General features: G+C 51.8%; 1 protein-coding gene across 2 annotated transcripts in view; it reads right to left on the bottom strand.

Moving 5' to 3' along the window:
• Positions 1–2,039: 2,039 nt before the first annotated feature.
• Positions 2,040–17,225, bottom strand: part of CNTFR (ciliary neurotrophic factor receptor) — a 201,298-nt gene continuing 186,112 nt past the window's right edge. For both annotated transcript variants that reach the window (XM_066182304.1, XM_066182305.1), the window contains exons 7-10: positions 15,348–15,511; positions 5,010–5,190; positions 3,388–3,532; positions 2,040–2,521 (exon numbers count right to left, since the gene is read on the bottom strand). In XM_066182304.1, coding sequence (XP_066038401.1) covers position 2,521; positions 3,388–3,532; positions 5,010–5,190; positions 15,348–15,511 — 491 coding nt within the window. In that variant the 3' untranslated portion in view covers positions 2,040–2,520. The remainder of the gene's footprint in view (positions 2,522–3,387; positions 3,533–5,009; positions 5,191–15,347; positions 15,512–17,225) is intronic.

The raw sequence follows: 17,225 nt of genomic DNA, 5'->3' as shown, positions 1-17,225 counted from the left end.
AGCTTGAGAGGGACAGGTTTCTTTTGCTTAATAACCTGAGACAGCATGCCTCTGGACTAGCTATGAAAATCCTGGGAGGAGATGAAGGCAATCTGTCTGTCTGGCATGGCTCCCCCTAGCAGGGCCTGGGCCTGATATTTTCATCTCTGCTAAGAGCTGTCCCTTCCCCCTGCCCCAAAGAGCCATCTGCTATGGTAGATTACCCCAGCTTTTAGCACTGTGAATCCATAATTAGTGCATAATTAATTACCAGATGTTTTTAACACTAATGAAACATTAATAAATGATAGAGGCATGTTGTCTGGTAATGGAACATTAACCAGTGAACCAAGTCAGCGCTGCTGCCGGCATGGCCGAGCCAGAGACAGGTCTGACTGAGCTCTTCCCTAACTAAAGACCCAGCATTGTTCAAATCACAGCAAGTGACCAGCTTGGTGCTTTGCAGAGCCAAGGCTGTGGCTCCTTCACCTTCATCCTTCCTTCCTTCCTTCCACCCACTCATGCATCCATCCACCCCTACATGTATGCATCCATCCAGCCATTCAGTTGGCCAGCCACATACACATCTCCCTGGTGCAGAGACTTATAAATAAATAAGGGAGATAATTAAATACCAGGGAGGTAATTTTCTAAAAAATTGAGCTTTTTCCCCTGGGCATTGCCTGATGGCATCCTTGCTCCAGGTGGTGCTCACAAGCAAGGCACATAGGGACAGACTCCAACAATGTACTTTGCAGCATCCATTGTCCCCACACTGGGTCCCTGTGAGCCCTGCCCTGACAGAAATTTAATTCAGAGCATCTGGGCCAGTGACATTTTCCTAACATGAAATTATTAATCAGACATGGGAAATGCATTAGTTGTGATTACATGCCACCTCCAGCCTCCAGACTGCAGTGGGGCACAGGCAGGTCTCCATCCTCCTGCCTGCCTGAGAGACGTCAGGGCGCAGCCAGAGCTTGGGGACACACATGACTGTCCAGGGCCTGTGGATGGGGAGATGTGGCACTTCCCCGTCAGCCTGGGTGTCATGTGGGGTGGTGACAACCATCTCCTTTCCCTCACCAGGAGTCTCCAGGCTGGGCATCCCCCTTGCACCTTCTCAGGATGTCCTGAAGGCCAGCTTTTGGGTCTCCCACCCTTCTGGGAAGATGGTGCTATGGTCTTAAACGCCAGAGCAGGCTCCAGGGAGTGTATGTTCCCCCTCAATGCTGTTCACATGTCTTCCCCAATTCAGCCAGCACCACGCAGGGAAACAGGCAGCCAAAACCACCCTCTCCAGATGGAAGGGAAATAACACCCATATCCGCCAGTCATCATGAAATGAACATTTAATGAAGACAGTTTCTCCTGGTGTGTGTGTGTGTGTGTGTGTGTGCGTTGTCTCTGTGAGTTTAGTTTTATCCCCTCTATTACTTTTTTTTGATTCTTTTTTTTTTTTTTAATATATATACATCTATAAAAAATTCAAATACAGCATGTCAACAGTAGGAATACTAGGACGTACGGTATTAAATACTGCGCTTGGGTCCAGGCAGGGCCAAGAGGAGGTGTCTTTACAAAACAGGACTTTGGGCAGGATGGGGAGGAGAGCAGAGCAGGCACAGGGGCAGCTGGGGACAGCTGGGGACAGCGGGCAACAACAGGGCAAAGGTCTGCAGGGCTCCAGCTCTAAAGGCAACAGCAGAGCTATTCTGCTTTTCTTGGAGAATGAGACAAAGACATTAATGGGGGTGATTCCCTGTATCCATCATGGTTAAAAGTTTGGGGGTGATGTTGGGGTGGGGTTGGGGGTGGCGAAGGCTCCTGCAGGGTGCTGTGGAGGAGGAGGTGGAGGGACAGCTCTCCCAGGTGCTCAGCAAGGGGCCAGGAAGGTTTTATCGGTGTTACACTTCCTTTTTTTTTTTTTCCATTAAAACCCTGCTAGCTCCCTGCTCCCCATCGCACTTGTGAAAGTTACCAGTTCCCGCCTCCACCGCCCCCTCGGAGGGGACCAAGACCACCCCCCCCCCCCCCCCCCCCCGATCCATGCACCCCTCCAGCTTCGCCACACGGTCGAGAGCTCAGGGGAGCGAGTCCAGTCCTTGGGGGACCCCTTTTGCCGAAAGGGGGTACACAGCTTGGAGCATCATTCCCCTCACCACCCCCCCGTTTTCATATCCCCTTTTCTCGGTGCGCTGCCGCGCGGGCGGCGGGCACGTCTTTGGCGTGGGGGGGGTTAGCTGTATGAGTGGGGCCCTCAGCTGCGGCGCGGGGTCAGGGCTCGCTTCACTTGGCTGAGGAAAGGGGCACGGAGATGCGTCTCCTCACTCCGGGCTGCGAGAGGGTTTTGCGGCTCCCCAGGGGACGGCAGCAGCTCTGTCCTCCTCCGAAGTGACGGCGAGAAGCGTGGTACGTCCTCAATGTGTGCAAAATCGAAGAGCTAAGAGACTCAACCCAGGAGCGGGGTGGCGGGGCGGGGGCGGCGGTGGGCGGTGGGGAGGCGTCTGCGCTGGGCTGCGGTGGATGGGCAGATGGAGATCTGCAAGCAGGAAGCAGAAGGGTCACGGTCTCGCTCCAAACTCAGCTGTGCCCAGACACTGGTGGGACACACCGAGCAGAATTTGACCTTTCTCCATAGGGAAAGTCACCCAGGTACCCAAACACATAATTTCCACCTCCTCCTCCCAAGGCTCGGCCCTGCCCACCCTCCACTGGCTGCGTACCCCCACTAGTGTCACGCATGAGATGAGATTGTCAGAGGGGAGCAAAGAAACCCTGTGCTCACAAAGAGCTCCTCTTTGAGCACCAAAGGATGGGGGCCGATGCTTTATCTCCCAAAAGAGACACACGTGGCTGCTCCCAGGATCCATCCCTGTCCTTGGGCAATATGGGGACAGTGAAAGGGCATTTGGGCATGACACTCATGAGACAGCAGCCCTGATCTGTTGAGGAGAGGGGCATTTTATGGCTCTCCACGCTGCCAGCTCCATTCTAAGCCAAATTAAGGACATTTTTGAGATGTAATCTGAATTTTTTGATCTCAGACAATTTTTCTTTCATCGCTAAGCAAAGGCCTTAGATTTCCATGTGGTTTCTTTGCCTCTTAAAAATGTTAGCAGAGAGGATGGGAGAGGGCTGCTGAGAACAAGACATCAAAGACCGATCACTTTGCCAGCTTTGCTTGAAAAGCCATTTTTGAGATCCCCAGTCGAATATCCATCTGGAAAAGCAGTCAGACTTGGTGCATTTGCAAAACTGCAAGAAAAGCCCAAATGACTTGTTCTTAATGCCCTTCACCCAGAGTCTGGCTGGAATATCTCCTTCCCAACCGCATTAGAGCCCTGAGGGTCCCCATTCCAGCACCCACCTCCTGCTTCTTATGCCTCTGATTTGGGAGATACTCACTAAATAAAGAGGACACTATAGGCAGCCACAACCAGTCCAGCTGTCCAACACACTGCCATGGCGCCGCTGCCCACCACGGCCCCCTTGTCACAGATCTTGGTGGTGGGTGGTGCCATGAAAGAGGAGGTGCTGGCACTTGTTGTCTCTGCAAGGAAGGAGAGTGGACGGTGAGGGGAGCCAGGTGCCCTGGGATTCATCCCATAGGAGCAGCCCTACTTTCCTGCTGCTGTGGATAGGACCTGGCCCCAGATTGCCCTTTTCAGTGCCACACCACACTAGGGCTGAGGTGGAGGGCTAGGATGATTCAAGGTGTGGTGTGATCCATGAGACTTTCCTGGCTGTGACAGTGGACCTACTGCTTGGAGATGTTTCTGCCATCAGGCAGAGCTGGGCATCCTTCTCATCCCCATCCTGACCACTCTATGCACTGTGGGAGTTTTAGCTAAGGAGTCACAATGAGCCACTAGTGCTCAGCTAAGAGCATACCTCACCCACAGAACATGCCAGACACAGCAGGCTGCATCTATTGGGCTGGCTCACAGGGTTTGTCCTGCTTTGTACTGAACCAGGTGGATTGTCAATGCCTGCAGAGGGCTGCAGGATTGCAGGGAGTGCTTGGATGAGCAGTCAGGCTGGGGCAGCTTTGGCCACATCCAGATGGCCCCAGCATGTCTCTGGCCAGACTGTATGGACTGATTGCTGGCGACCACCTAGTCTGTCTCAGCATCCTTCAGACTCCTTTGAGATGTTACAGTGGGGCTCAGCACTGGAGCTGGGGTGTCCCACATCAGCCCTGCCTGGCTGCACCAGGCTGGCTGTACAGGGATGTGTGTGCGAGGAACATGTGTGAGGGACTCACATGTGCCTGCACATGGAGAGGGCGGGTGACATTGGAAGGGCCATTTCCACTTAGCACAACACAGGCTGGAATCGAAGCAAAACCAAAATACTGACAGCAGCCCTGCTGCAAGGTGTTTCAGCACTCCTTGTGGGGGTTTATCCACGTGGGAATGGTGGAGGGGCTGCAAATCCCTGCTGCTGCTTCAATATCCAGGTGCTCTACCAGGTGCTGTTTTGAAAAGGGGCGTTTCTCTGCACAGGAGTCAAGGAAACCAGGGCAGGGTCTGCTCCATCCTTCCTGGGAAACTGGGGGCTGATAACACGCATTTGGACACAGTCCCAGCTCTTTCCTAGAAACAGAGACTTGTTAACTTGGTAGCTTTTATTTTGAATTGGCATCCCTTTGAGTCATTGTGAGGGGTCAGAGGTGTGGAGGGGGTAGGACTGTAGAGGGGAGGAAGGGCTGGAAGAAGACAGCACTGCAGGGAACAACAACCACAACAACACAATGGCCAGCATGATTGTCCTGCCCCAAGTATCCTGGTGAGGAGGATGCTGGACCCTGGTGAGCTGAGCCAGTATTCTTCAGGCCATGGTTGCACCTGCTGACAGGGCCACAGATGGGGGGAAAGTGCAGGGTGAAAGGCTACAGCTCCATGGGTGTTTGGGGGCTATCCTTGGCTGTGGACAGAATTTGCATGGAGCCAAAGAGAAGATCCCTCAGCCTGGAGTCCTCATCTCCTCCTGAATGAAGACTGTTTGTACTGGGAGGAGGCTCTTACCTGTGATCTGGGCCTCCGTGGTGAGATGCTTGGGCTCCTCTGTCCAGGGGGTGGCATGAACAGCCACACTCCAGTCACTCCATGTCCCAATGTCGTTGTCTTTGGCTGCCACCTGGATGATGTATTCCTTGCCAGCGTAAGCATCCGTGATGGTGTGCGACGTCCCATCTGACAGCTCGACCTGAGGGCAGCAGTGGGGAGAGGAGGGTGGTCAGAGGAGCCCCTGGGAGGTGTTAGGCAATCAGTATATTTAGCTCAGCTGAAAGATGATAACAAGACTTTTTCAGCACTTTTGGGAATACTGGAGTGTTGCGGGCAGAGGCACAAGCCCAGGGCAGGGATGGAAGGGGAGGGAGATGCTCCAGCTGCAGCTACGCTAAAAGTCTAGAGACCTGGTTCCACTCCCAAACTCACGGCATCAGAGTGGAGCAGCTTCCTCTAGAGGTCGCCAGAAACTAGCAGATGTGTGTGCGGGCGTCCTCGGACATGTACGCGCTTTCAGGGCACCACTGCCAGTGGTGGGAGGTTTCCCCACGAGCAACACCTCTGGCCAGCCTACTCCTGTGCCTGCTGGCATCCCGTTGTTTTGGCTTGCATCCCTCCAGCTGGGCCCTTGGACAAGAATGAAGTTGTGTCCAGACATCTTTCCTAGAAACCATTCTCGCTATCCCATTGTCACTGCTGTCTGAGCTATAGAAGACCCTGCCGTCCTTTGTGCTGCAAAGTGCAATGGTGTAACCCCATTTAACCCTCCAGGGTATCTCTGATCCATTTGGAGTTTGGCTCCAGGACAGAAGGATGCAGGTGCTAAGCAGAAATGCAGCGTGATGGCACAGACCCCGGCTTGCAAACACATGTGGCTGACAGAAGGGGAGGGCTCAGCGTCCAAGTGACCAGGGCAGGAGTATCTGGCAGAGGCTAAGTGGGATACTGCCCTCCAGCCATCTCTGGGACTGAGGATCAACATGCTACCCATTTGAGAATCCCCCTGCAGTGCTGTGCATGACATGGGGGAAGAACAGGGCACCCATGTCTGCCCTGCACCCCGCCCAGACACATTTCTAATTAAGATGCTGCAGGATGAGGGGTGGTGTGGGACTGACAGAGCCCATCTGCGAGCACCAGTGCCCAGCCAGGGGCTCAAGCAGAGCAAGCATCAAATCATGGGTGGGGGCAGCTTCATGGTGCTACACATGTGGAGTCTTCCACATCTCCCCAGGAGAAGGTCAGGCACAGAATTACACTGTCTGGGGGAGCACCAACAGCTCAATGACAGGAGGAAGATCTGAACTTCTGCCTGGGAAGGAAGGAAGGAAGGAAGGAAGGAAGGAAGGAAGGAAGGAAGGAAGGAAGGAAGGAAGGAAGGAAGGAAGGAAGGAAGGAAGGAAGGAAGGAAGGAAGGAAGGAAGGAAGGAAGGAAGGAAGGAAGGAAGGAAGGAAGGAAGGAAGGAAGGAAGGAAGGAAGGAAGGAAGGAAGGAAGGAAGGAAGGAAGGAAGGAAGGAAGGAAGGAAGGAAGGAAGGAAGGAAGGAAGGAAGGAAAGGCTGCACCATTGGGGTACCCAGGAGGCACCTGGGCAATGCACCTGTGGGATGAGGTTGCCCTGGCAGTGTGGCTGTACGCACACAAGGGATGGTGTGCACACCAGGTGACCAGTGCTATCACCCCATGGCTTGCAAGAGTACCTCAAAGGCAGGAAACCACCTTGAGAAAGAACCAGCCCTTTTCCTTCCATGCAGGACAGTTGTAATCCCCTTGGCATGAAAGCTGCAGCCCCCTCCAGGTTTTTACTGTCACTCGGGCGGATTACTAACAGGAGGAGGGGCATTTTTGCTTTCTTGCTCCACATGAAAGCCCTTCCTTCCCTATTCCCAGTTCCAGGGCTGCATCCAGCCTTCTGCCCAGAACATCAGAGCCCTTGGGCTCTGCACTTCCAGCTGGTCCTGATAGCCAACCTGAACCCCACATTTGGCGCACATCTGGATGCAGGCCTCACTGGTCTCCCCCTCAGCCACTGGGAGCCCAGGCACCTTGGGGTGGGTAGGCAGGAGACCCACTAGGTTGTGAATCATCTGGTCTGCTAGGCAGGGCACCTCCCTGGAGTGTAGTGGCACAGTGAGGCTCTCTCTGCCACCCAGACCTTGGGAGCTCTTTGGCAGCATCCACCTATGAGGATGGCAATGCCAAGGGAATCAAGTTAAATTAATTCCTAATGATAATTAAGTGAAATGAAACCTCATGGGGTGAGCTGCCAACTCCCTGCTGACTTGACTTGCTCTGTGCTGGCTGGGGTATGGCTTGGACTTGGAGAATGACGACAGGGCTCTGAAAGATGCTGGGCTTATCCAGCTGGTGTATGACTTTGTCCAAGACTTCCAGCATGCTCTGAACCCCCTGGCTCCTCCCTGGGCCCTGCATCAAGCAGGCTGCAGGCAGACCAGCTGTACTAAGGTCCTGATGACCTGGCCAGGCTGCTTTCCCAACAGGAGCATTTTCTCCATCCCAAGATCCCTCTCAGCTTTCCTTTGGGAGCAATTCCTGCCTCTTTCCACCCACAACCAACCAGCAGCTGAGTGTTTGTAGGTGGGATGTCACAGGCACGATGGGGTTAAATCTGTGCCTTGCCTGGGCAGGGGGAGTGTCCCCCCAGGACCCAGACTGGAGGACCTTCCTTGTAGGACCTGGGAGGACGTTGCCCTAAGCACAGCTTTACACAGCAGTTAAAAAGAGAAAACATAGATTATATCATCCATCTCTCCCCAAACATACAACCTTTGGATGCAGAACTTCTGAGCTTGGCAGCCAGGGACACATCCAGCATTTGTCATGGTGGGGAGGAAGCCACTGGATGGGTGCCCATGACCCAACACAGAAGTGCCACAACAAATGGGAAAGCACACAGGGATTTGGTCCAATTGGGCACAGACAGGGAGAGACAGAACTGGGGAAAGACACATTGAGGAGGCTGTGGGGGGACGGGTGGACACACAGCATCAAAGGCAGAGGAAGAAATTCCTTAATCCATGTCCTCACCACACAGAGACAAAAGTTGGAGGAAGGCTGCTCGTGGTAATTTTTTGGCCAGGATGGGGATTTGTGTGTCAGCTGCCCGCCTTTGTGCCCCTGCCAAAAGTCACTCTAACTGACTGTGAAGTCTGCCCAGATTAATGAGGGATCAGTAGCCAATGCAATGCAGAGCTATTAGTATTGCAAAAACAAACAAACAAACAAAAAACACCAAAAAACCCCCACAAACAAACCAAAAAAAAACCCCAAAAAACCAAACAAACTCAAACTAAACCAAACCAACCCCCCCCCCAAAAAAAAAACCAAAAGAAAGAAAAAAAAAAAGGAGAGAGAGAGAAAGAAAGAAAAAAAGAGAAGAGAGAGGAGAGAGAAATGAAAAAATCCCTTGAACCCAGTAATTCATATGACGGCTTGCTGAGGACAGTGTGGGCTGGGATCCCATTCTCTGCCATGGTCACATACCCCCATATTCCTTTTTGGAAAGATTATGGATGGAGCTGCTGAGTGCCTACCCACGGTCCCAAGTGCCAGGATGAGCACATGGGCCAGTGCCACATTGATGGGACAGAGACAGACACTTAGGGCAGGCTGAGGGGAGGATTGCCTGCCACTTGGCTTTCCCCCTGTCCCTGCTGGTCGCCCCTGCACATGTGCTGGAGACCTGGGGACATCCACAGCAGCCATACACACCCCAACACCCATGTGTGCCCTCCTTGCAGTCCCTGCCTGTGGACTGGTGTCCCTGCCTCTCAGTACCCAGCACAGCAGGAGTTAAGGAAGCCATTATCCCCTCTGGAGCTCAGGATGAGCTCTCCTCATCCTGCTCCCATGGCCCCCAGCCCACCCTGCCAGGGTGCCTTGGCAGTAAAAAAAGGTCACTGTGCTTTGTTCCCATCCAGGCTCTGCTCCTGGTCCAGGGTGACCAGGCAGCAATTACTTGTGGACAGGGTGATGCACGGGCAGGTTGGAAGCCCAGATGACCTTTGGAAGGAGATGGGGCAGGGCAGCAAGTAAGAAGACCCCACCCTTCTATGCCCTGACAGCTGGGTTGGGGGCTGTTGTGTGTTGAAAGAAGTGCAGGAGGAAAAGGAGGGATCAGATGCCTCCTTTTGTGCACCCCACTTGAAAATGTGTTTGCTGGCTCCCCTGTGGTGGAAGTGGCTCTGTTTTCCATTGCTTAACACCTCCTGCTTTCCAGTGCAGCTCCTAGAGTGGGATAGGGGTGCTCCACTGGCAGTATGGGGATAAAGACTGTCACCCCTCTGTCCCAAGACAGGGATGGACTATGTGTGTGACAAGACAGTGACCACGCACCTGTCCCAGGTGCTGTACCAAGCCTAGATGAGTCTGCCTTCCCCAGAATAAAAGGAGTACCCTTCCTGGCTATTGTAAGGTGAAGCTGATGTGCTCACACAGCCTTTGCTACCCACAGTGCACATGGAAAGAAAACCCTTCTAAGAGCACAACCTGGTTCTGCCAAACATCTGGCATCCTTGCAGCCTCCTCCTCTGGATGCTGCTTGAGTTATACCGGATGATGGGGGAAATTGAAACTGGGATAGGGATGGGACACCCCAGTGGAGTCTATTTCACAGCCCGTTTTCCCCACAACAAGAGCCACATCCTGTCACTGGGCTTCAATGAGCTTTGGAGTGACTCCAGATGTGCAGGTCTCCTCCTGCCAAGTCACTGTCAGAGGTTGCTTTTGCTTGTGGCTATGGGGAAGATGGGATCAGGGATGGTGAGGGCACTCAGCAACAACTCTAACCTGGCTGGCACTGGCATATGCTGCCTGCAGATGCCTTCACCATGCTGATGCAGTGGGCTGGGGGTGAAAGCAGCTTGTGCATGAGCATGGCAGAACACAGACACCTGCCTGGTGTGGTCTGCTTGTGGGCAGGCAAAGTTAGGCTTGCTAGCACCTTCCTACCTGCTTGTAGCTGTGTGAGCATGCAGGTGAGGTCATGCACTCATGAGTTGCATGCTCTGTGGACTCTACTGCTCTGTGGCACCTTTACAGCTGCCAGGTGCTCAGTACTTTTAGGTCACCAGCAGTTTCCAAAGGGGCTAAGTGCACCCAGGCAATGCCAGCCGAAGGTCCTGAACCTGCTCTGTCCCAGAAAAGATGAGTCCTGGGCATTTCCCACCCCCACCCTCCTCTGAGAAACTCTCTGCTCCAGCCCTGCCTGCCCCACACTGAGGTGCGAGTGACACTATTATAGCCTCAATATTTTGCTCCCACCTATTAATTCTTTGGATTTTTCCCCCTTCTTTTTTAATCACTGACTTTGCAGCCAGGAGGGGAAGGGAGAGAAATGCTGCAATAAAAGCTACCAGGCGTGAAGTTGTAACCCAGCTTTCTCAGGGTGACCTCCCTGGCTTGCAAAGAGGGGGAGTGCAGGCAAAGCAGCAGAGGCACAGGGGGATGCAAATGGGCACAAAGAGGCACTCCCGCTGCAAAGTGACATTGCCACCGTGCAGACGGGGACGCTGCTGTGGTGGGCAGTGGCACTAATTGCCTTCCTACCCAGCTTGTTCCACCTTTCTCCTTGCCCATCACAGACAGAATATACACATTAGCTCACACTTTCAGGCTATCTCAGGCTGCTCCGAGGCAGGAACTTCCAGAGACGGCATGTGAGATTCACCTCTCTGACCAAAAAATATTGCTTTGCCAGCGAGACAAGTCTAAGCACACCCTGGCAGGCACTTCCAATATGGATGAGGGAGGTCAGTCCAGAGGACAACGCCATCCTTGCACCAACAAACCCAACACTAAGTATTTGGCAATACCCACAAACTTTCCATTCCTGTCCCCAAAACCCCATAATTTGCCTGGATCAGAGCAGGCACAGATGTCTGCGTGGGGATTCTTTTTTTTTTTTGCCCCAGCTCCTAAAATCCTGTTCTCCTTGCACTTCCAGAGAAGGACACTTCCAGCCTTTGCAAATGCTCACGAACATGGCCCTAATGCTTCCAACGCAGAAGAGGAAGGAGAGAGCCCAACCACATTATTAGCTTTAAATATCTCATGACCTTTTACTGCAAATCTCAAGATTTGAGGCGCAGCCCGCCTTACGGTTCGTTAACATTTCATGTTGTCAGCGAGGCCAGTGGGTTCAATTAGACTTCACGACGGCATCTGCAAATTGCTGGCAACCCACAGTAGGAAATCCTCCCTCGGTCTGGCCACCAGCTCTGACGCTGCATAAGAAATACCTTCTTGAGCTTTGCCACATTCCTGGGATGTGCATCGAGCTGGCAAGTGCTCAGCGCACGTGATCTCCCTCCAAAAACTGCAAAAAGGGAGGGATCCTGCTCCCGAATATGCTATGGGAGAGGAGCAAATTGGGTGCAAGACCTGCCCACGGCTCTCCAGAGGTGCTCAGGATGGTGTCTGGCCACTCGCCTGCATGTAGGGGTGAGCGTGCAGATATGCTCGCAGGGAGATCACATGTGTGAGTGCGACAATCGCTGCTGTTGCGAGTTAACTGAAGGAGCCTGTAAAACCAGAAACAGGCTATTAGCAATCCATTAGGAAAGGGTATCAGTTCCAGTCTAGGTAAGCCATTAGAGGAACATCTGAGAGCATTAGGAGAGCTCGCTTGGGGCCAGGATGGGGCTATAAAACAGAAGAGGAAACCACGCTAATCTGGTTTGAATTACAAACTTAAAAGCGGGAGAAAAATAAAGGATACCCTAAACATTTAATGTTTTATATTTAGGAGACAGAAGGGGAGATTTTGCCAAAAGGAGAGAATAAAAAACCTGTTTAGGCTACAAATATCCATCTCTCTTCTGGCAGCAGAGAAACCACCAGTCCCTCTTCCAGAAAGGGTGGAGTGTGAATTCGAAGTTGCTTGAGTTTCAGAGTGAGCTCAGTGCTGGTGGGGTGGAGGGGAGCCTTTGGCCACATGATGTGACATGATGTGACACGGCTGCATCCCCAACAGCTGTGAAATCCTTGTACCCAGGTTCAAAGGAGCTGCTGTGAGGTGGCACAATCTGGCACATACTTCAATGCCCACGTGGAAACACATCCTCATCATCTCTCCACGATAATAATTCCCAGAGCACATCACCGTAATTCCCAGAGCAAACTGCAACATGAGAGCTGCAAAGTGGTCTGGGTGGAAAGGTGCTGCTGAGCAGGGGAAAGGGATTGCAAATGGCGCGCTTGGGGCTCAAACCCAATTTGCAAAGCGCTGGGAAGGGGATGAGGTGCTCTCCCCACAGATTGCATCATGGCGTGGGATACTTGGGCCAGGCATCACCAGACTTTCTCTGCTGGAGGGGAAGCTGCATTTATGGCCAGCTCACACAGTGGCAGTGTTGATAAGATCCACTGCTCCCGCCACGGATGGCTTCATCATCTGATGCCAAGCCCTGGCATTATTAAAATCCTGAAAGGAAGAGCCTGGAAGAAAGCAGATGCTGATTGAATCAGGCCCTATGGTATTCGACAGCTCGACATCCATCTGATCCTATTAGTGCTCATTCGGTTCTGCCTGCTGAGGTGCTGTGCATAAATCAGACACTGCAAAGATAATGGGAGGTGGAGAAGTGAAAGAGGAGCTGCTTCATCTGCCATGAAACACCACGAATGAGCAGAGCCTGCATGGATATTCTGTCTCTGGGCAACCTCTGATGCTTCTTTGTGGGTTTTCCCCTGCAGGGAAGCTGGGCTTCCCACAGGACTGCCAAGTACATGCTGAAAAGCCTTGACTGGTGCAGAGGTGGGTTGCCTTGAGGAAGCAGGGATAGGGGTCAGCCTGTGGACCTTGGGCAGGCAGACACATGGCAGAACATGAGGTTACCCGACTCCTCCTGACTGCTGGCAGGGACTTCTCTCCCTACTGAGCTTGAAGCTGCCCCATTGTCAGTGTGCAGGTTGTGTGGGCATTAAAGCAAGGACTTCTCTGTGCCAACAGCCAGCGGGGATAGCAAGAGCCAAGATGGGGGGCAGCCTGTGACAAGAAACCTGCATCTCCACAAGAATTAATACACCCCCATGCAGGCGTGGCACATTTGATCACCTCATCCTTTCTCAAGGCACTTGTCCCTTTGAGCTGAGACCCAACACCATCACTGCAGGACAAGCGGGGTAAATGAGCTAGACTTGGACCTACCGAACTGTGTCCTTCCCTTTTCTGTCTTGATTTGGGGGAACAGGGACACCCTCTAAAATGACAAGTAATAAATCAAAAAAAGAGTGCAGGGAGGCTTGGGCACGGTCCAAGCATGCTCACATTGGTGGGGTTAATTTTAGGTACGAACACCTGCATTTGCAGTGTGCTCATCTGGGATAAACAGGTAGAATGTGCCAATGGGGTCTAAGGTCAGAGCAGCTCCAGCTGCTGCAGTGCTGCCTTTCTCTGGTGTTTGGGCAATGATTGAATTAGGCTTCACAAATAATTCATCCGATGAATAGTGGCAGTTTTCCTCAAATCATCCACAAATCAGATTTTTCATTACACAGCCAGTAGGGCAGGGAGTCAGAAAACAAGGCTGGCACCTCACTTACTGAATGCTTGCACTTGCTCACTGAGCAAATTATTCCCCAAACACTCTTCTTCAACAGTCAGTGATGAAGAACATGTCTCTTGCAAGGGGATATAGATTAAAAGCAGTACCCAGGACTGCTGCACCTTCCCAAAGTGCTGGGAGACAAACCATTCCCAGCCATCCTCATACCCACCAGGAGAGCTGGTACCTTGAGCTCTCTCTGCACCTCAGGGTATTTTTATTTAGAATAAATTAAGTTTTTACTGTCCAAGAACTGCCTTTTCCAACTAGGGTGGCCCTATCACCAGTGCCACCAACACCTCCATGTACTTCCCACCATCATTGCCTGCCTGAGGGCAGTGATGGGGAGGCCACACCATCCCCTCAGGGCTCTGCCAGAGGGGACTGGCATAGCTTGATTCTGCAATTATGGTGCCCCACACCCAGTGATGGAGGGACCAGCCACTGCGAGGGTGTTGAGGTAGGAGGTAGCTTAGTGGCTACGTCAGTTTTTGGGTGCAAAACAGGGTATTTGGCTGGATCAGGCTGTGGCAGAGTAAAAACCTCAGCTTTTCCCACAACAATTGCACACCTTGGGGAATAAAAGCCCAAAACAAACCAATGTTGTGTTTGGCAGCTCCCACTAAATCTTCCCCTTTTTACACAGCCTCTATAGTTTGAGGATTTCTTCCACAGATGAAAAAAATAAACCTACAGAAAACTAATACCCAAACTCCACCTATACTTTCTAACCCCTCTGGATGCTCCACAGATGCTCTCCCACTATTAGGAAGGGAGCAAAGGGCAAAGAGGCAAGCAGGAAAACTCTCTGATTTTCAGAGCCATTAGCAAATGCTACAAACCGAAACACAACCTGTGGTGCTGCCTCATCAAAAAATTCAAGCAAATGCAAAAAGTCACCAAGACAGCTTGCAGAGCCAAGAGCAAAGCCTGTCATCCACTCTCCCATGTTTCTCTCCCCTGGAAATGCTGGCTGGAAGAAAATCTCACTTGGCTCTTTAATGCAGGTGCCCATGGACCCAGTGCTGCCTCTTATTTGACTTTCGTTTTTTTTTAGCAAAATCCTTTATCAAGCAAAGCATCTAACTGGCTTTCAACTGGCCCAGCCTGGGCACAGGAGGGATGCTGGATGAGCTAGGCCAGAGTAGCAGCACCTCCTCTCCAGGCACAGAATGCTTTCCTACACAACTCAAGCATACAAGCAGCACACAGAAGTTAGAAAAAAAAAAAAAGAAAAGAAAAAAAAACCCCTGTTTGTTATCTTCCTGCAGTAACAAATGAAATCTGTTCTCCAGGCTGCCAAGGATTTCACTGACTATTTTTTTTTTTAAAGAAACAAGAAATAAAAGTAAGAAATACGATAACATCGCAGCAATTGCTCGGTGACTGTGCTCTGAGTTATGGTGAGCAGTATTTTATCTCCAGTTCAAAATCTAAATGTGGCAGAGGCACATTTAAATGTGGTGACATTTATACTTTAAATGCCTTTTACATCTCGTTGGCAAGTTTTATATAGAACATATGTATGGAAAGTAGATAGGGGCCATGGATGAAAACGCAGAGCAGGGAAAGGCTGCAGAGCCGTTTGTAGGCTGAGTGTGAGCTACAAGAAAGATGGAAAGGAAGAGAAAAGCTACAAGAAAAAGAAGGAGAGGAAATGGGTCCAGGTTGCCTGGGCAGTAAATATACATCCTTTTTGTCCCTGAACATTTTTTTATAATGCAGCTTGTTCCCAGTCACGAGGTTGCCCCTCTCCCTCACATCCCAGGAGGTTCAGCATCACTCACATGTTGCCACTGGTCCAGGATGAGAGGCCGATACCGCAGGAAGAACTTCAGTGGGAAAGACTCAGGGTCAGGCCACGATGAAGGGTTTTGCCATGACACTTCCAGTCTTCGAGGGTTATTGGGCACGGGTTTGGCCACCACACTCTCCGGAGGGTCTGGCTTTACTGGAAGAGAAGAAAAGGCAAAGCTTTGCACGTGACATACTTCCTTTATACCCCTTGGCAAAGCTGGCTGGCCTTTGCACCATGTGCTTTCCAAGAGGGGCAGCCAACATGCATCCTTTCCTCAAACTAATTAGATGCAAATCACCTTCTGTTATCCAGGTTAGCTGTATGGCTGTTCTGGCTCAAAATACCACCATTAAGGAGGTGACAGCACTGGAGACATGTGGAAACAACTGGGCCAGGCCAGAGAGCATCCCTCCTACACAGGGCTAATTGGATCAGGATGAGGAGCCCACCAAGCCAAAATCTTGCACTTCCCTTGCAACTGCTGATTTCTGTGAGTCTGACACACATTCAAGCCTATTTACCTTACAATATGGGGCAAGGTTTGGCTCTTGGGTTTAGGGCTGGGGTTTTGAGGATTCAAAGCATTGGCACATCATTTCTACTAAAGGGGAAGGATTGCCCTGGTCACCTTTCACCTCAGCGCTCTCTCTCTCACTGCCCTGCTCTGCTTTTGGGATATGGGGATATTTTCTTGCTACCTGACATGTATTTCAGGTGAATATTAATTGGCTGTGAGCTATGCAACATGCTTTGATGTTGCAGCTACTTCCAGAGTGCCGGAAGCTCATCACAGACAGGCTGTGGTGAATGTCACTGCCTGTTGCAGAGCAGTCATTGCACTTTGCCAAGGGTTTGATCAAATCCTGACAGCTCAAACTCCCAATTGCAATAGCAAAGCTAAAAAATTTTGTGTATGCCCATGCTTATCCTTTAAGCATGGTCAGGAAGGAGCTGGACACATGGAGCTAGGCACACAACTGTGCCAGAGGTGGATGAGGGCTCTCTGTGCACTCCAAGAAAAGCAATGCACATGAGTCTTCATGTCCTGGGAAGACGCTTAACCCCCTTCCAAGTCCACATGCAGGCAAATGGATCCCTTCTGACCTCAAAATTTCTGGACTGAACAATGGTCCCCGGGCTCTGACCACCGTGAGCAGAAGCCTGTCAAGATGTCAGCATGAAACTCCCCTCCCAAGGATGGAGGAGGGATGGTAGAGCTCTGAGGAGCCCCCTTCTGCCTGGCAGAGGTCCTGCCCTGCACTCAGAGGTCGTCTCCATGCTGACTCCAGGGTTCACCTACTGTGGGTGGGAAGTGATGCCCTTACAGGGGCTTTGCTTACCCTGAGAGAGGAAGGAAGTGGTGGTGAATGAGCTGCTCCCTCACCACCCGAGGTCGCCTGCAGCCCTGCCCTATGTGTGAAGGGCATCTTTCCCTCACTCAAATGGGATCAGGTGCTGATGCATGGCCAGTCTGCTGCAAGTGGAGTCACATGTGAGCTGCTTGCTGCCACTCCTGCTCCAGAATGATGGTGGCATTGCAGCAACTGTCCCTGCACTGCCACTGCTTGCTCCTCTCAGGAGAAACCAGCCTGTGATGCTTTGAGAACACACTTTCTTGTCAGCAGGTGAAGCAGAGAGGTTGCTGAAGTGAAGCCACAGCCCAACTACCTTGGTGGGACCTGCTTCCCCCACGACATAGCCCACCACTACCTCTCTCTCCCCAGCCTCCTCTTGCTGAGCACCCTGTCACACACCCTGCTGCAGTCTTTTATCACCATCATCTTCCCCACCACCCTGGCTTTCACCAGCTTCCCTCTGTCACAGTGGGTGTGAGGAGGGCTGAGCAACTTCATCCTTCCAATGTCAC

The sequence above is a fragment of the Chamaea fasciata genome, unplaced genomic scaffold (assembly GCF_029207755.1).
Source record: "Chamaea fasciata isolate MVZ Bird 193981 ecotype frontalis unplaced genomic scaffold, bChaFas1.0.hap1 SCAF_4, whole genome shotgun sequence".
Taxonomy (NCBI): Eukaryota; Metazoa; Chordata; class Aves; order Passeriformes; family Sylviidae; genus Chamaea; species Chamaea fasciata.
The sequence above is the reverse complement of the archived record's forward strand: the minus strand, read 5'-3'. Positions and strand labels throughout refer to the sequence as shown.